The sequence below is a fragment of the Pristiophorus japonicus genome, chromosome 7 (assembly GCF_044704955.1).
Source record: "Pristiophorus japonicus isolate sPriJap1 chromosome 7, sPriJap1.hap1, whole genome shotgun sequence".
In the NCBI taxonomy this organism is placed as follows: Eukaryota; Metazoa; Chordata; class Chondrichthyes; family Pristiophoridae; genus Pristiophorus; species Pristiophorus japonicus.
This window is the reverse complement of record NC_091983.1, coordinates 97,453,401-97,473,611: the sequence shown is the minus strand read 5'-3', so window position 1 is coordinate 97,473,611 and position 20,211 is coordinate 97,453,401. Positions and strand designations below refer to the sequence as shown.

Sequence of the window (20,211 nt, the reverse complement as noted above, 5' to 3'; positions counted from 1 at the left end):
CCACATGTGTGCAAGTGCACGTCCGCAGATGTCTCAGAGTCCACCATCAAGGGTGATGAATGCAAGGCCATTAACACCTTGTTGGCGCTGCGGGGGTGATCATCGTTTCCATTCATGCCGCTTCAAAGGGTACATTTGCAAGGGCTGTGGAACAATGAGACACCTCCAACGTATGTGCAGGCGAGCTGCAAATACTGTTAATCCTGCAAACCACCATGCTGCAGAAGAGGACAGATCCACGGCAGATCATGACGAGCCAGAGCCTCAGATCGAGGAGGCAGAGGTATATGGGGTGCACACATTTACCACAAAGTGTCCCCCGATAATGCTGAAGGTTGAATTAAATGGACTCTCGGTGTCAATGGAGCTGGACACGGGCACGAGCCAGTCCATTATGAGCAAAAAGACTTTAGAAAAATTGTGGTGCAGCAAGGCCTCAAGGCCAATCTGACTCCCATTCACACAAAACTGAGAACTTACACAAAGGAACTGATTCCCGTGATCGGCAGTGCTATTGTAAAGGTCTCCTACGATGGAGCGGTGCACAAGCTACCACTCTGGGTGGTAGTGGATGGTCCCACACTGCTCAGCAGGAGCTAGCTGGGAAAGATACGCTGAAACTGGGACAACGTCCGAGTGCTCTGAACCGCTGACGACGCTTCCTGTGCCCAGGTCTTAAACAAGTTCCCTTCGCTGTTCGAACCAGGCATCGGGAAGTTCCAAGGAGCAAAAGTGCAGATCCACCTATTTCTGGGGGCGCGACCCATCCATCATAAGGCGAGAGCAATACCGTACATGATGAGAGAAAGGGTAGAGATCGAGCTAGACCAGCTGCAAAGAGAGGGCATCATTTAGTCAATTGAATTCAACAAGTGGGCCAGTCCGATTGTTCCAGTCCTCAAGGGAGACAGCATCGTCAGAATCTGTGGTGATTACAAAGTAACTATCAATCGTTTCTCCCTGCAGGATCAATACCCACTACAAAAGACTGACGACCTTTTTGCTACGCTGGTGGGAGGAAAGATGTTCACGAAGCTGGACTTGACCTTGGCCTACATGACGTGGGAGCTGGAGGAATCATCGCAAGGCCTCACCTACATTAACACGCACAAAGGTCTCTTCATTTATAAAAGATGCCCGTTTGGAATTCAATCAACCGCGGCGATATTCCAGAGAAACATGGAAAGCTTACTGAAGTCAGTCCTGTGCACGGTGGTCTTCCAGGGCAACATCTTGGTTACAGGTCGGGACACAGTCGAGCATCTGCAGAACCTGGAGAAGGTTCTTAGTCGACTCAACTGTGTGGGGCTCAGGTTAAAACGCTCAAAGTGCGTTTTCCTGGCGCCTGAAGTGGAGTTTCTGGGGAGAAGAATTGCGGCAGACGGCATCAGGTCCACCAATTCGAAGATGGAGGCAATCGAGAACGCACCGAGGCCACAGAACGTAGCGTTTCTAGGACTCCTGAACTACTTTGGTAACTTCTTACCAGGTCTCAGCACCACTGTTAGAACTACTGCACGCCTTACTGCGTAAAGGAGACGAATGGATATGGGGCAAAAGCTAGAAAATTGTTATGCTCAAACAAATTGCTTGTGTTGTATGATCCATGTAAGTGTTTGGTACTAGCATCTGATGCGTCGTCGTACGGCATCGGGTGTGTATTGCAACAAGCTAATGAATCTGGGAAATTGCAATCGGTTGCTTATGCATCCAGAAGTCTGTCTAAGGCTGAGAGAGCCTACAGCATGATTGAAAAAGAAGCATTAGCGTGTGTCTATGGGATAAAGAAAATGCATCAATATCTGTTTGGGCTAAAATTTGAATTGGAAACTACTAATATTCCCATTTTCCGAGAGTAAGGGGATAACTACGAATGCATTGGCCCGCATCCAGAGATGGGTGCTCACGTTGTCCGCATACAACTACGCCATCCGCCACAGGCCAGGCATAGAAAACTGTGCCGATGTTCTCAGTAGGCTGCCATTGCCCATCACGGGGGTGGAAATGATGCAGCCCGCAGAATTAATCATGGTTATGGAAACATTCGAGAGTGAGCAATCACCAGTCACAACCCGACAGATTAGAACCTGGACGAGCCAGGACCCCTTACTGTCCCTAGTAAAAAATTGTGTGCTTCACAGGAGCTGGTCCAGTGTCCTAGTGGAAATGCTGGAAGAGATAAAGCCGTACAAGCGGCGCAAAGATGAAATGTCTATACAGCCAACTGCCTTCTGTGGGGCAATCGGGTAGTGGTCCCCAAGAAGGGCAGAGACACTTTCATCAGTGACTTCCACAGTACTCACCCACGCATCGTAATGATGAAAGCGATAGCCAGATCCCATGTGTGGTGGCCCGCTATCGATGCGGACTTAAGAGTCCTGCATGCACAGATGTAACACATGCTCACAGTTAAGCAATGCAGGGAGGCGCCACTAAGTTTATGGTCTTGGCCCTCCAAACCGTGGTCCAGGGTTCATGTCGACTATGCAGGCCCGTTTTTGGGTAAAATGTTCCTTGTCGTTGTAGATGCGCACTCCAAATAGATTGAATGTGAGATAATGTCGGCGAGCACGTCCGCTGCCACCACTGAAAGCCTGCGGGCCATGTTTGCCACGCATGGACTGCCTGATGTCCTTGTGAGCGACAACGGGCCATGTTTCACCAGTGCCGAGTTCAAAGAGTTCATGACCCGTAATGGGATCAAACATGTTACATCTGCCCCGTTCAAACCAGCATCCAATGGTCAGGCAGAGAGAGCATTGCAAACTATCAAGCAGGGCTTGAAGAGGGTAACTGAAGACTCACTGCTGACTCACCTATCCCGAGTCCTGCTTAGCTACCGCATGAGACCCCACTCGCTCACTGGGATTCCATCTGCTGAACTGCTCATGAAAAGGGTACTTAAGACAAGGCTCTCGTTAGTTCACCCGGATCTACATGAATAGGTAGAGAGCAGGCGGCTTCAACAAAATACATATCATGATGGCGCAAATGTGTCACGTGAAATTGAAATCAATGATCCAGTATTTGTGTTGAATTATGGACAAGGTCCCAAGTGGCTTCCCGGCACTATTGTGGCCAAAGAGGGGAGCAGGGTGTTTCGGGTCAAACTTTCAAATGGACTCATTCACCAGAAACACTTGGACCAAATCAAACTCAGATTCATGGACTATCCTGAGCAATCCACTTTGGACCCCACCTTCTTTGACCCCCCAACATACACACCAGTGGCAACCGACACCGCGGTTGGCCACGAAGCAGAACACATCACCTGCAGCAGCCCAGCAGGACTTACCACACCAGGCAGCTCAGCAAGGCCAACTGCACAGCAGCCCAGTGAGGGCCCAACAAACGATTCACCAAAACCAGCATTTGCACCGAGACGATCAACCAGGGAAAGAATGGCCCCAGATCAACTTACCTTGTAAATAGTTACACTGTTGACTTTGGGGTGCGGGGGGGGGGGGAAGGGGGAGTGTTGTTATATATGTAAACTTGCATATACCTTGTACAGCCACCAGAGGGCTTATCCCCTGGAGTTCCAAGGGATCCCACAATCCCTTGGGAGCACAGGTACTTAAGGAGGCCTCACAGGCTGCAGAGGCACGCTGGAGACCTGCAATAAAAGACTACGGTCACACTTTACTTTGAGCTCACAGTATCCAGTCAGACTCTTTATTCATACATAACACTATCTTTTTGTGTTTTATGCACAAGTACCCCCAGATCCCGCTGTACTGTGGCACTTTGCAATCTTTCTCCATTTAAATAATAACTTGCTCTTTGATTTTTTTCTGCCAACGTGCATGACCTCACATTCCTGACATTATACTCCATCTGCCAAATTTTTGCCCACTCACTTAGCCTGTCTATGTTCTTTTGTAGATTGCAGTGTACTGCACTAGGGAAGGTCACTGAGGCTCTCTATACAATGAGAAGGACTATCATCTCATTCCCTCTTGCCAGAGACAAGTAAGCAGAGCAAGCACTAGGATTTTCATGGATTGCAGCTTCTCAATGGTGCAGGATCCCATTGACTGCATGCACATTGTCTTGCGTGTGCCTTATATGAACTGGGCCATTTTCATAAATGAAAAGGGATTTCACTCCATCAATGTGCCATTGGTGTGTAACCACAGGCAGCTCATCATGCAGGTGAATGCCCATTATCCTGGGAATAGTTACAATCCCTTCATTCTGTGGCAGTCCTCTGTTCCACCTGTATTTGAACCATGGCAAGTCAAACGCTGGATACTGGGCGACAAGGATTATCTCCTCATGACATAGCTTATGATTCTAGTCGGCAACCCACGCACATGTACACAGCAAGCCTACAATGAGAGCCATGCTGCCACAAGAAATATCATAGAGTACACCATCGACGTACTCAAGCAATGCTTCTGCTGCCTGGAGCGCTCTGGAAGAGTCCTGCAGTACTCAGCTGAGCGAGTATCAAGATTGTGGTAGTGTGCTACATGCTGCACAACCTGACCATTATGAGGGAACAGTGCCTGCCACCACCTATCAGGCAAGAAGCTGAGAAAGAGCACAAGGAGGAGGAGGAAGTGCAACAGGAAGTGGAGTTACAAGAAGAGGAAGAGAAGCTATAACGTAGACAGCATCTTTCTGTCCAGGCTCTACATGACCTTATTATTCATGAGCGATACCAGTAACCTCAATTACACCTCCCCATTTACCAACCGTCCCCCACTCTTGACTATCTCATCATCCTATTGCCAATAACATAAAAATAAAAACCATCAGAAAATGCACAAATACAATTTTATAAATTCATTCATTAAAATATTTTATAAAATTAAACCAAACAGTCTTTGTGCCTGTCTTCCATGTGCCTTTTCCAAACCTAGTGCTCCTAAAAGCTGCTTCCCAATGGCTGCAGCATAGGTGGTGGAAGACTGCTGACCATCAATTGAGGAGAATGCAGATGGTTTTGGAGGATGACTTTGAGCAGCTCTGGGTCTCGAGGATCTGGCTTCAGACTGTACCACCTTGGCTGGCTGGTAGACAGGCAACAGCAAGGGCACTGGTGGAGTGGCATGGGTGGGAGAAGGAATGCTGAGAAAGGACAGCAGGTTCGTGTTCTTTGGAGCCCACTGCCACGCTCCGGGGGGGCGGCGAGAATGGGGTGTAATCAGATAATACAAATTTTTGTTGGTGAAGGATTCAGCCAACCGACAGAGAGACTTTGAGAGCTTCTCTCTTTTTGGAAACAGCTACAAATCCGAGGTAAATTACGAGTACACTTGGTTAAACTGCCAGAGTCAAAATGGCTGTCCCTATGGGAGTTATAGGGCATTTGGGGGCATTTCAACACGACCATGAAAGTTTCAGAGCATATGTGGATCGGCTAGAAATGTTTTTCACTGCAAATATCATCGAAATTTCCGGTAATGTAAACAATAACCGGGCGATGTTGGAATGAAAAAGGTCTATATTCTTAACTGAGGCCAGGCCCGAGTTGTATGAAACACTGATAAATTTGCTTGTGCCTGACAAGCCAAAGGATACAACGCTGAAACAGATTCTAACTAAGTTAGAACAACATTACAGCCCCGTTCCGTTAGAAATTGCTGAAAGTTATCGTTTCGGAATATGAAATCAGAAGGCCGAAGAAAATATCAGTGAGTACATTGTAGCATTAGAAAAGCTAACTATTCACTGTAATTTCGGAGACTTTCAGTACCAAGCATTGCGGACCGCTTTGTTTGTGGGATGAAAAATGATGTGATCAGAAGAAAGTTATTAAAGACGCCTAATTTGACTTTTGATTTAGCTTGTCAGACAGCTAGGTCGATGATCATGGCCGACCAATATTCCCAAGAACTTCATACTAATTTCAGTCATCAGACAACTGAGGTGAATCGCCTGCAGGTTCAAAGTAAAAGGCAGTGGGGCCCCAAAATCTCAGAAACTGGAAATGGGAACAAAGCATTGACGTCCTGCTATCGGTGCCTGGGACAACACATTGCTCAAAGTTATCCATATGTGAAGGCAGAGTGTTTCGACTACAGGAAAACAGGGCATCTTGCGAAGGCATGCCGACTGAAGGATAAACCAGCTTTCAAAGCTATGAGTAGAAATCCCCAGAAATTACATAGCATGGAAGAACAACAACAGGATGAGGAGATGTTAGAGTTAAACGTCATCAGGAGCACAAGGTTAACCTCGTGCTCCTGATGACGTTTAACTCTAACATCTATGTGGATAATCCACATAGATGTTGCAGGATTCAAGATACCCATGGAAATTAACACTAGTGCATCCGTGAGGGTAGTACCGGAGTCGCTATACCTCGACAAATTGCGGGATTTCCCATTGGAGAAAGCCAAGATAGAGCTGCAAGGCTACTCGGGGGAGAACATTCCAGTGGTAGGTCGTATCACCGTACCGGTGAAATACAAGGATCAAGTTCAGAGCTTGCCTCCAATAGTAGTGGCAGGAGACAAGCCTGCCTTACTAGGAAGAAATTGGTTGGGATCACTGAAGCTGGATTGAAGTGAGATTTTTCGTGTTGAAACGAGATTTGCGTCAAAGGATGATGTCATCAAGAATTACCCGAAGGTGTTCTGCGAAACATGCAGTCCGATCCAAAGCTTCAAGGCGAGTGTCAGGGTACAGAAGTACGCTAGATCGGTTTACTACAAGCCACGTTCCATACCATATGCACTCAAGGAGAAAGTTGAGCAAGAACTCAAAAGACGAGAGACTGAGAACATTGTTTCTAAGATAGATCGATGTAATTGGGCTACACTCATTGTTGTTGTACCCAAGTCCGATGGTAAGGTAAGATTGTGTGGTGATTATAAAGTAACCGTAAACCAGGTTCTAGAGGGTAATTTTCCCATTACATTGCCAAATATAGAAGATTTGTTCACAACACTGACAGGGGGTCAGATTTTCTCAAAGTTGGATCTTACGAATGCCTACTTACACCTTGAATTAGATGAGGAGTTCAAGTCATGTTTGACTATAAATACCCATCTAGGCCTATATCAATTTAATAGGCTACTATTTGGAGTGTCTTCTGCCCCTGCCATATTCCAAGGGGTAATGAACCAGATTTTGCAAGTTATTGAAAGGGTAGTATGTTATTTAGATGACATACTAATTTCAGCACCAAATAGGCAAATTCATAATAACATATTGAATGAAGTCCTCAAACAGCTAGAGAAGCACAGAGGATGAGTGTCTGCTCGCAAGTGTGAGTTATTTCAAAACTCAGTGGAGTACTTAGGGTACAGAGTAGACAAAGATGGTTTACATCCAACCATGGAAAAACTGCATGCAATCAGAAATGCACCCACTCCCAAGAATGTCACTGAACTTCGATCATTTTTGGGTCTTTTGAACTATTATGGGAAGTTCCTACCAAATTTGGCTATAGTATTACATCCACTGAATGAACTTTTGAAAAAACATGTCCATTGGAAGTGGTCAAAAAAATGCCATACAACATTCAAGGAGTGTAAAAGCAACTTGGTAGAGAGCACCATGTAAGTTCACTATGACGTATCTCAGGAGATCAAGCTAGCATGTGATGCCTCTCCGTATGGAGTTGGGACAGTAATCTCTCATGTATTACGTAGTGGGGAGGAGAGACCAATTGCTTTTGCTTCATGCACTCTCAGTGCCAGTGAGCGTAATTATGCGCAAATCGAAAGGGAAGCTTTGGCATTAATTTTTGGGGTCAAGAAGTTCCACAAATAGTTGTATGGTCGTAAGTTTACCATTGTTACGGACCATAAGCCCCTGACAGCAATCCTCCATCCAAAGTCCACAGTTCCAACATTAGCTGCAGCCCAAATGCAGAGATGGGCTTTGATTTTGTCAGCATATACATATGATATTGAATACAGAAGATCAGCTGATCACAATAATGCTGATGCTATGTCTAGATTGCCTTCCCCATCACAAGTTAAACCCGATAGGGAAGAGGTGTTCTATTTTTCATACATTGATGAACTGCCAGTCACAGGTGAAGAGATTGGTAGAGCAACCAAACGAGACCCAGTTATGTCAAAGGTGTACGATTTTATATTGTAAACGGATGGCCAAGCCAGGTAACAAACAAAGATATTCATCCATTCTTCATTCGTAGGACTGAATTATCAGTTGATAAAGATTGTATCATGTGGGGTGCAAGAGTGGTGATACCAAATAAATTCAGGTCCAAATTATTAGGAGACCTCCATGACCAGCACCTGGGAACGTGCTTGACCAAGAGTTTTGCACGCAGTTACTGGCCAGGTCTTGATAAAGATATAGAGTACATCGTAAGTCAGTGTACGACATGTCAATCGGTAAGCAAGCAACCACCATCAGTACCATTACAGCCATGGAAATGGCCTCCCAGGGTGTGGCCATTTGATTTTGCTGAGCTAGAAGGACAACAATTGTTCATTGTGATTGATAGCCATTCGAAGTGGATCGAGGCGTTTCCAATGTGGAAAGTAACAACAAGTAAAACATTAGACATTTTGCAAAGATTATTTTCTTCATTTGGCCTCCCAGAAGAAATTGTTTCGGATAATGGACCACAATTTTATTCAGAAGAATTTGCACAGTTCACGAGCAAAAATGGTGTGAAACATACCAAGATCCCACCGTACCACTCTGCTTCGAATGATGCAGCAGAGCGCACTGTACAAATTGTAAAACGTGCCCTCATCAAACAAATGTTGGATCCAAATCCAAAGAAACGACAATTGTCATTGGACCACAAATTGGCTAATTTTCTCATAACGTATCGTAATACTCCTCACACAACTACTGGTAGAACACCAGCAGAGTTGTTTCTCAAACGACAGCCATGAACCAGATTCTCGTTGTTAAGAGACACAATTAAGACAGAAAGAGAATCATGATAGAGGTAGAGTAAAAGAGAGAAGTGTGAAATTAAATCAGAAGGTGAGAGTGAAGAACCATCACCATAAATGGTTACCAGGAAGAGTGGTGAAGATATGTGGTCCTCGCACATATTTGGTCAAGATGTTTGATAATGGACAGGTTAGATTTGTTCACATTGATCATATTTTATCCACAGACATGGAAGTAGTTGAGAGTGGGAGTGATTCAATTATTTCTGACTCATCAGATAGTTTTGATACACCAGTAGCATATCCTACATCCAATGTACTGGAAACAAATCCAAGAGAAAGTCAGAATTTAAGTTTGTGTCCGAGTCACGAAGACAGTTTGAAGTCAGAGAGTCCAAATGGAAATAAAGAGCATCCCTTGGAGGAAAACTTCCCTCAGGATCAACCTCGAATGAGTTTAAATTCAACACCATGTTTGGAAGGTTCTGTTTGAGAGTGAAGGTATCCTCTTCGAAACAGAAAACAAGTGATTAAGCTTGATTTGTAAATATGGCAAAATAAGTCCATATCCTTTGTTATGTATAACCATGCAAGTTATGTATGATGATTGTCTGTTATAATAACTTTTTAATTAAGGAGGGCACCTGTGTTACTGCAGCTAGTGCTGTTTAATAAAGAGCAGGTCACCTGACCAGCAGATCAGAAGATTTCAGAACCTGCAGCCATCTAACAGGTTGTGTGTTGTGTGCTCTCTGGAGATATGACAGCTTTGGAGGATGACTTTGAGCAGATCTGGGTCTAGAGGGTCTGGCTTCAGACTGTACCACCTTGGCTGGCTGGTAGACAGGCAACAGCAAGGGGACTGGTGGAGTGGCATGGGTGGGAGAAGGAATACTGAGCAAGGACAGCAGATTCATGTTCTATGGAGTCACGGCCACGCTCCCGGGGCGGCACCTCAGCTGATCTGTTGGACTGCCATGATGCCCTGGAAGCTCTTTGAACAATGGTATCCAGAGCCACGATGTCAGCAGGCTGAGCTTCCACTGTAGCATTGAGACCTTTGATGGAAGCTGTTTGTGTGGCAATGGAAACTGTGATTTCGCCCATCAGATGCTACATCATGGTGGGTTCCACAGGTGTGCTGATAAGGTGGCCAACCGTTCCATGTTGGAAAGGATGGGCTCCAAGTTCTGCACAGAGCCATGTGCCAAGTTGGAGCTGGTCTCCTCCATGCTTCTTGACCTTGTGCGCGGGCTTTCTGGCAAGCTTCCCAGTGCACCAAGCACTTGGTTGTATACAGCCACCTTCTTCTGTAGCCTGCCCTATAGAAGTCCTCATATGAGTCCTCATCAGCAGAATATACGACCTCTGGCAAGCTGGCACTGTGCTATCTTTCTCTTCTGCCCTGGCTCCTGCGCACTTGTGCCTGGTGTCTCGCCACGTGTATATCCTTCCTCTATCCTAGCCTCTAAAGTACGCATAGTGTCAGTCTCTGAGCTAGTAGCTACAAGCGTAAGATTGTATGACAGTGGGTCTACATCTGCACTGCCTTCTTTCTCCTCTGACTGGGAAGGTTCTAATTCTTGGGTATCTGAAATGAAAAAGGGACAAGGGTTGGGTTGTGGTGAGAGGAGAAAGTAAGTGTGTCCTTACACCATCTGCAGCTTGTGAATCAGAAGAGATTATGGATGAGGGAGAAGTGGGAAGAGAGGAGGATTAGGTATGCAGATACCCTCATCATCAATCCCTCCAATGCCACCAGTGGCCACGGCTTCAGCGATGCCCCTTTCCATGATGGCCAGCACTCACCCCTTCAGGGGGCTAAAACATGCAGGCACACTTGTCCTCCTCCAGTTCTTTCCTACTGCCACCTGTTATGCTCCTCCTTCTCCTGTAAGAAAGAGAGAAGTGTGTTAGTGAGTGCCCTGCAATATGTTTGGGTGATGTGGCTGTCATGGTTGCATAGCTACCAGTCTGTTCAAGTTGTGAGTTGTGTGTGTGAGCATGAGGTAAACTACATGAATTGAAGACATGAAACCACTGATTGATAGAGATTGTTGGCAGGTAGGTGATGGAGATGTAGAAAATTGAGCAATGGATGAGGCTAGTAGTACAGTTGATAGGATATGCCATTTGAAAATTGAACTCATTCACATTGACAATTCTTGTCAAATTATTAAACATCTTCCTGCACTGAACCGTGTTCTTGGAGCAAAAATCTTGGCACTGACCTCCGCCGCTACTTCTTCGCACTGCCACCTGAGCATATTTCTGCAGGACCTCCAGCCACCCTGTGGATACAGGATGTCTCTCCTCTCCACGTCTTGCACCAAGATCTCCAGTTCATTGTCAGAAAACCTTGGTGCACGCTCTCTCGCCTGTTTAGCCATTTCTCAAAGTATCACAGCACAAAATTCAGTTTTGAAACGACTCCCACCACTTCTTGCAGCCACAAAGTAGGTCCTGTTTAAGAGGTGCTGGGTGGCTTTACGTAGTGCTAGCCACCCATGATATTGGCCCACCCTGCTGATGTGTGCAGCCAATGCATAGTACGGGTAGTGCCGGCTACGTGCAGCAATCATTCAAAACAGCAGGCGGCACAAATTTAACATGCTTCGTGCAACGCAATGAATGGGCGCAGGTTAATCGCATACTGCGATTCCTGGGCCCTTTTTGGAGGGTTAATTTAATCCCTCTTAGGTCTGAAAATAATTCATCTTTAAAACTTTCAACTTTTTTTTATTTATGGTAAATATGGCATTATACCTACCAATGTTTCCTGGATCGGATTTTCCAATGTTAAATTTTGTGCATGCGCAAAACTGAATAGGCTACACAGCCATTTAAAGGGGCCGTGCACCCCCCAAAAATTAGGGAGAACATTGGTGCCTACATATCAACAGTAACTATGGGGCTGAACTTGGTGGACTTACTGGCCACTGCTGCCGAGTTTTCTGGGCGGTCTCCCCTCTTAGCGAGTTTGGTGGAGGCCTCCCGCCGGCGGGGAGGGAAGACCACTGGGGACTGCCCGCTGACGTCCGCTGGCGTGCAACACGCGTAAGTGTCCTCCCGCCCGCTGAGCTGCCAGTTTGGTCCGGGCAGTCTTCCGCTGCAGCAGGGGAAAAGACTGCCGCGTGGAGGCAAGCATGAAGACCTACAAAAAAAGGTTAGCACACTTTTCTTTATTTTTTCCCCAGCGATTCAGGTGGATGGGGTTCCCTGAAGGTTTTCTGGTGGTTTTTTTTGGACATTTTTAATTTTATCTGTTCCCCCCCCCTCCTTGGGCCCGACTCAATCCTCGGCGCCACTTTGCTGAGGATTGCATTTGCCGCTGACAATGGGAGCTCCCGCCTGCTGCTGCCCAGATTCATGGTGCGTCCTTTTTTTGCCGCTGGGCGGTCTTTACAAGACTTTTTCATTAAACTTCCGCCCAAAGTACCGTCAGGCACTTAGCTTTCACCAAGTTCAGGGCCTATACTTCAAAAGCAATTCATTAGCTGTGAAGTAATGAGGATGTGAAAGGCATTGTATTAATGCAAGTTCATCCGTTCTTTGCTTGGTGTTAAAATACAATTTACAGATTTAGTACTCAATTGGAACATTGCTATTATATGTTAATACCTGACTAATTTACTTCCTACATTTTTGTCTCTTGACTGAATAGACAAATGAAGCTATACTATATTCCTGCTGAAGGTACACTAAGATTGCATTCACACTGCAAGCAGAGCATCAGTACGAAGCAGTTTTGTTTTAACCAATGCTAAAAAGTTGCAGTGCAGACCCGCAGTCGGGGCCTAAGCAGACTGAGACTGCTTTAACAGTCACTGCTATCTGATCCCAATTTAACACATTTTAGATCAAATAGAAAAATAGGAACGCACAGTCATCAGGAAACCAAATTTTAGGGAGTATATTTTGTTATAAAATCTTGCCAAATCCTGTTAGAAGCTTACATTAATACTACAGTGTGTTGTCTGCCATAATTAGCCTAATCCTAGTTCCTCCAACTTTCTTCCCCCAGAAGACTGTTGGAAGGTAAAACTTTGCGACACGACATATTGACATATTCAAAACCAGGTAGTTGCAACTGATTAAAAGGGAAGGGCTCACTTACTGCTCTTTCAATCACTTCTTTATCTTGCAATTTAAGGTCCTCATAAAATTTCTCCAGTTCTTGTTCACTTTTCAGCTGCATGGTCTCACGGAAAACAGACATACAGGCCCGTAACTGAGCTTGAGCCTCACTGAGTTTAGCTATGTGTTGCTGGTATTTCCGAAGCTCAACGTCTACACCATCCTTCAGGGGTGGTACTGCTTGGGGTACGTGGACCTCAAGGTTATGTAAAGTTTGGTCAATCTCTCTGACTTCACACAGTACAAACTGATAGAGACGATAATGTCTGAAGAATGTTTCAAGGAAATGATTGACTAAATTTTGGAGGTAATTAGGATTCAGTTTATATTGGTATTGTTCACATTTATCCCTCAATTTTCCAAGAGCCTCTTGCATAGTTTTCCCTGAAAATGAAAACAAAAATGAAATAATGTATTATTTGTTTTCTCAATTTATTTACTGTCTTGGTGGTAATTTTGGAAATGGATGACAGTGTTAGAATAGAGCAAAAGGATGATAAAGAAGCTATAGGATGGAGATCAAGGTCAGCAGAGCGAGAAAGCAGCTGAGTTAGTTTCTGAGTACGTTGAGTCCATTTATCATAGTAGGACAGTGCAAACCCATGTTGTGCAAAACCGCAAGATATGGATTTTTTGGAAACCATGCCTTTCCAAAACAACTAGTGTAAGAAGTGTTAAGTGGCCTTGCTTGAACTCAAATATATGGAGCTTGAGAAACAGTTAAAAAATATCCACATAACACAGAATGATGATGGGTTCCTTGAGTGCATGTTGCAGAAGCTGGTCACTCCACATTTAAAGAGAAATATTGAGGCAGAGGAAAGGAGGTGGGTGAACAACTGCTGTGGAAGTACTTGGATTGAGGAAGTGTAGGAAACACCTCAAAATCTGAAGCTGTCTGATATGTATACAGTGCCGAATAGCTATGACACAGGTGAGGACTGTTACATGGGAAGTGAAAATATGATCAATGTCATGGGTCTATATTGAATGATTATGGGTTGGGATGGAACCAAGAGAGGTCCAGTTGTAATTTTCTACAGCTATGACTAGGAGTCCTCTATGGTCTGTTGCCTCCCAGGTAGCAGGGTAAGGGACTAACGGAGTGGACAGTGAAGATTTTGAAAATGGAAAGTGAACAGCCTGAAGTTTTGGCTTATGCTAGAACTATTGACATAAAGAAAAACAGATGATGGTTTTGCAAAGGGAGTTTGAAGATTTCGAATAAAAAGGACCTCAGATTTTAAGATTCCTTCCTGTGCCATGTGTCAGACTGTTAGGAAGTAGATTAGACAGAGGAATGTATGGCTCGAATAAATGGTGTAGAAGGGAGGATTTCAGACTTCTCGGCCATTAGCATAAGTTATCGGGCACAGGAAAGTTCTAGAATTTCAACTATACTAAACTGTCCATGTATCTTCTTTTATGTCCATGGCAAGAGGGTAGATAGAGCAGTGGGGAAGGATTTAAATTAAATTAGTGAATTGAGGAGAAAGCAAGTGGGGAAGAGATAAGAATAAATATAGTAAAAAGGCAAAGGAGTGTAAAATAGCAAGCTCATGTGGGGGCTGGCAGAGATATCAAATGTGATAGAGAGAGCTAATGTAGGGCCAACTGGAGAGGTTAAGGAAAAGGTAGCAAAAGAAAGAAGGAATAGAAGAAAAAGTGTACGAAGGAATATGAATGTATCAGGGTTGCAGTGTTTATGTGTGAATACGCAAAGCATTAGAAATTAAGTCAAAAAACTAGAGATATTAATTAGAATAAAGGAACATGATGTTAAGATTTTGTCAGAAAATTGGCTTTAGCCAGGCAACACTGGAAACTAAATATTCCCTGCTATAAAATTTAAGGTTAGATTTATGATGGAAAATAGATTGAGTACAATAGAAACATATAGAGACAAATTTTGAGGGCTGAAGATGATCTAAAGAAACTGAACTGGGCAGCACATGGAAGAAAAGTGGATCACGTTTAGAAATACCATACAGTGTACTGAAAAGATTTTTGCCGCTAGGGGAAAAAAGTAACAAAGGGAAAACCGATGTGGTCAACAATGGAATGAATACGCAGAACAAAGCCACGAAAATCCAGAGGAATGATGTTCCATCAGCGCTCCTGACTCTGCCATCACTTCTAGGATTTCTTAGTGGAAGTGGTGGACACTGAATACTTAGGCAGACATATACAAATGAAGTGTTGATGATGGAAATATGTCATCCTTTGTATTTTCTGTCATTAGCACCTTAGCAACTCTTTCTGTACCCGCTCCATGGCCTTGACATATTTCCTAAAATGTGGTACCAGAAACTGGACACAATAGCCTAGAAATTAATTCACACAGCACCCATTTTAGGGGCACTACTCGGACTACTAAGGCCTCAATATGGCAGGCAGGAAACATGTACACATTTGCAGCTAGAGGTGCGCCACCTATATTGGGCAAGGACAAAAAAATGCATCCTTTATCCATGCCTGAAGCAGGCTTTAATCCCTTTGTATATGTGAATAAGGGGTCTAACACCTGTTTTAGCCCACCTCTCCAAGACTGGTTTGCTGGATTACACTTCTTTTCATGCATTCCCACAGCCTCTGAAACAGGGTTTGTCATTTCCAACTTAGGATATTTTATGATGTACCCAGATACTCTGGAATAGGCCAAAATGAACTGACGATCAGGTACACTGATTGCCTTTTTAGAAAGGGCAGCAACAGCCAAGCATATATTGAGAACAACTTCATGACATTGCATGATACACCAGGGCCAAAAGAACAAGGGAAACATTCCTATGCTATGTGGAGAATGCTCCTTTCAAAGAATGAAGACACCATCAAGGTAATTAATCCAGCTTTTCAATGCGCAAATTGCGAGAAGAATCACAGGGTTGCTTTAATTGAGCTTGCTGTATTCACATGGATAAGTTTTGCTAATTAAACTGAAAACAAATATAGAATCAAGCTTCAATGAAAAACAAACACTTTAATTCCTGAAATCTTTAATCTTTAATTATTGTCTGGCCTTTCCTTACAGTATCCCAAATCTTAAAATAATGTTCTTACTTCCATATTTTCAACTATATTTTTACTAATATAATATTCTATAGTTTATTTTGTCAACTTTTGATACAGGAAGTAAGAGTTTGTAGAAAAGAAATGTGCGCTACATCTAAGACACTTAATAATATACAGATATATAAATATATACACACAACACGTGATAATACCTGTGGTAGAGGAATTTAGACATTGCTGCAAATGTTTACAACACATTTATTTTCCTGGCATTTCTGTTATTTAAAGAAACTGGAACTTGTATTTTACATATATCTGTATAATAAAAATTCTTGCATTATTATATGTATGTCACATTATTATTTCAAATAAGTCACATTTCAAAAGTGTTCACACTGCAGGATTTCAAACATTTATGGGACAAAAATTAGTGATTGGCTGAAATAAACACTTACCAGTTAAGTTGCCAATTAAATATCTAGCTGCCTGCAGAAAATGTACAACCGATGAGGCATGGATAGCAGAAAACATAAAAAATAAAGGCCACTAAGCCATCATCATCATAGGCAGTCCCTCGAAGCGAGGATGACTCGCTTCCACGCCGAAAAGGGATGAGTTCACAGGTGTTTCAATGAAGGACCTAATATTCCAGAAACCGAGCTACATCTTGAAGGGTTGAAGATGTCCGTACGTGGATTTTTTTAACGTGTGGTGGCCGTTGCACACCAGCCACCACATGGGCTTGACAGAGCTAGGTCTTGTCAAGTGGCAAGGGTTAACCAAGTCGACTGGAGATCAGCTCTGCTGCAAGGACCTAGTGCGCACACAATCTCGGTGTGGGCTGGCCCGTGCTGCCCCTGGGCCCTCGCCTCTTCTGGGCCCCGATCATATCCCTCTATGAACTCTTGCCGCTCCTTCGCCCCGACATCGTCACTCCTGCTGTACCTGCCCGCACTGCAATCAGCTGTTGCCCTCCTGCAGCAGCACGCGCTGCTCCCTGAAGTGGCATGCTGCCGCATGCTGCTCCCTCTAATGGCCCCGGCCTGCTGATGGTCCACTGAGCAGTGCTACAACAACAACACCTTTAGGAAGAACTGCAAATCTATCATGGGAGGTAGAGCAAAAATATTTTATAATGTAAAGAAATGGAAATAAGAAGCTTGAAGCAGCGAGAACAAAGCTACTTGCGTCTTTTACAAATTTTGGAAAGTGCTGGGAAATAATATTTTAAATATTGGGACTAAAATTGAGGTCGGAGGCTTCCTTCATACGAACGCCTGCAACCCGAAAAAAATCTACGAATCTACCCAAGGTCTAGATTCGCTGCGCAACGCATGGGGACCTGTCCTCGAGATATGCAAGTCCAAGCTGGAGTCACGTGTGCTTGGACAACCAATCACGACGCAGTATTCTCATTGATAAAAATGGGAACTCCATTTGTATGAGTTCACATTACTATCAATGAGAAAAACCCCTAAAACACCAAAAACATAATAAATAAATAAAACACCTCACATATTTTAAATTAATTGAAATTAAACGTAATTAAATGTTTTAGAAAAAATATATTTTTTGGAATTTTTTTTTAGTGTGTTTTAATACTGTTAGAAATAAACTTACCTTATGGACAAGGTTTTTACTATGAAAATTTCATTTTTGTATGTTTTAAAACTCTTACGCTGGTTAAAAAAAAAATAGGCTATGCGCTTGCTTTCACCAGGCGTGAAAGTTTGAAGGACATTCGCTGAGCATGGGGCAAATAACCCAATCTCTGCTAGGCTGATGTCCTTCTCCTGGAGTGTGGAGGATCTGTCAAGACAAATCTTTGACAGATCGGAAAAGCCGTTTTTTGGCACAAGCGCATCACGCCCCTAAAAACGACTTTTGCGAGGCCTCGCCGGGTCCGTGCGCACTTCGTACGGACATAGCGAGGGCAGAATTTTAGGCTCATTGTATCTGTGAGCTCTGTATCTTTTAATACCGGTTAAACCTCTCTTATCCAGGATTCCCTTATCCGGCGCCAACCCTCGTCCGGCACCATTACCGGCCGCCGGGTGGCGCATGCGCAGAAGGCCGCCAGTCAAAATACTATTCACCAATAATCTTTCTCCTCAATCAGCTGCCTCCTCCTCCTCGTCCTGCTGGAACTCTTGCAGCCACATTCCTCGGGCCGGACGCTCCTCCCTACAGCGCTCCCTCCGGGGGGGTCGGGCCGACTCTTCTGGGCCCGCCGACTCTTCGGGTCCCGCAGACTCTTCGGGGCCCGCCAGTCCACCGACTCTTTGGGGCTCGCTCAGGCTAGTGACCTCCTCCCCCCTGCCCTCGGACGACCTCCTCCCCCCCCAGACCTCGGGCGACCTCTCCCCACCCCACCCCCATCTCCCCCACCCCCCGACCTCGGTCAACCTCCCACCCCCACCCCACAATCCGGTAAAATGCCAGATAAGGGAGGTTCAACCTGTATCAGCAAGGCATGTCATGTTTGTACTCTGTGTCAATCATGTGATATATAGGTACTGTTTCAGTAAATTTGCTGTATATATTTGTTGGGCAAATGCCTTCATATTTGCAATGGGACCAAAGTAAACATCAGAACATGCACTCCAAATCCCAGGCTACCCACGAGCAATACCTAGGGACATATATTAGAATATTTTAAACAGAGGCAATTTTCCTATATCTCTAAATTCATTAATCAGCGACAGCTATTTCAACAGCATTGTCTCTGAGCTAACTCTTATAAAAATCATTACAATAACTTGCATTTTATTACTACCTTCAGTTTCGTAAAGTAGTTCCTCTGAAAAATGTTCTGCCAGTGCCACACTGGGCCATGGAAATCCTTTTTCAGCAGCAAATATAATAGTATTATACAGATAGTCAAGAAGAATGCCTGGTTTTAAATTTTTCTCTTCATCAAAAACTTCCCATTTTAGCAATTTCATTAGTTGACAGCGACCATCTTCTTTCTAAAACCAAACAAATAAAATCACATATGTATTTTGAGACAAACTTTTTAAACCATTTATGTATTGAATTAAGTTTATATTAACAAAATATGGAAGTCACGAACTGGGCATAATTTCCCAAGGTAGTCCGATTTAGATCTCAGCACATTCAAGGTCCAAGTAACTCCATCAAACCACTGAGCCTCTGGGGGAAACGCAGTATTTTTAAAAATGAGCTGCCTTAAGTTTTAGAAAAGCATAGATTTCTCAAACAAGATATAAAAGCATTTATTTTCAGATGGTTAAGTGTGCAAAGGCACTTTGGGCAGTTTTGTGGTACCTATCCATTAATAATGCATAATCCATTCTGCAGAATTTTAACTTTATTCCATCAGTCAGTGAATCCATCCATCACATATGAAATAATCACAGTCAGATACCAAAATAAGTAGAAAATAAGACACAAGTAAGTAACTGCAGTAATAGTCTTAACATAGGTGATTGGACCACAGAAACTGCGTGTAGAAGTCTCAGTTAACAAATTAGTCATAGGGTGTTTCCACTAGTCAGAGAGACAGTAAGGGGTAGGTAAAAAGTTAAGATAACTACAAAAAGAATTAAGAACGAGGTTAGAAAAAAGTTCTCAGAGGGTCGTTTGAATGTTGCATTTTCTGAAATTCAATTAAAAAATTAGATTGTCTGAAAAAGAGAAATATTAAAGGGCATGGAGAGTGAGCAGGAGAGTGGAATTAGACAGAGTGGCTCATTTGAAGAAAAACACTTAATGCGCCTATAACTTGTTTCTGTAACATTGTGATTTTGTGACTCAAAGATTGACATAATGGTAACAGAAGTACCAGCATGGAGATTAGGCATCTTCAGAACTCGCTTGAAATCTTTACACTCTGGACCAGTAAAGATTTAAAACAGTAGCAGAGAAAGAAACAGAGAATAGGAAATAATGTTATCTTTCACATATTAACAAACCGCACTGTGGACGATTTATCTTGTCCAGCTGCGATCCGGCTGCTGGTTCAGCAGATGAAATCTCTAATCCTCCTTTAAACACATCATAAGTTGACCTATTTGTGTAATGACTATCTGAAAAAACACCCTCTCGGAGCTGGGCTTCAGCCAATCAAAGATGATTTAAAAAATAATCCATGAATATATAAATATATAATGTTCATTCTTAATTTTAACCCTATTAGTAGCCTTTAGAGTTTCACCTCTTCTTGGACCATTCTTGTACTGTCATAGTACTCCAAAAATGTATT

General features: G+C 43.7%; 1 protein-coding gene across 4 annotated transcripts in view; it reads right to left on the bottom strand.

Annotated features, from left to right (window-relative positions):
- c7h8orf74 (chromosome 7 C8orf74 homolog) overlaps positions 1 to 20,211 on the bottom strand; it is a 52,813-nt gene that overhangs the window by 10,896 nt on the left and 21,706 nt on the right. For all 4 annotated transcript variants that reach the window (XM_070885166.1, XM_070885167.1, XM_070885165.1 and 1 more), the window contains exons 2-3: positions 18,763 to 18,955; positions 12,955 to 13,358 (exon numbers count right to left, since the gene is read on the bottom strand). In XM_070885166.1, coding sequence (XP_070741267.1) covers positions 12,955 to 13,358; positions 18,763 to 18,931 — 573 coding nt within the window. In that variant the 5' untranslated portion in view covers positions 18,932 to 18,955. The remainder of the gene's footprint in view (positions 1 to 12,954; positions 13,359 to 18,762; positions 18,956 to 20,211) is intronic.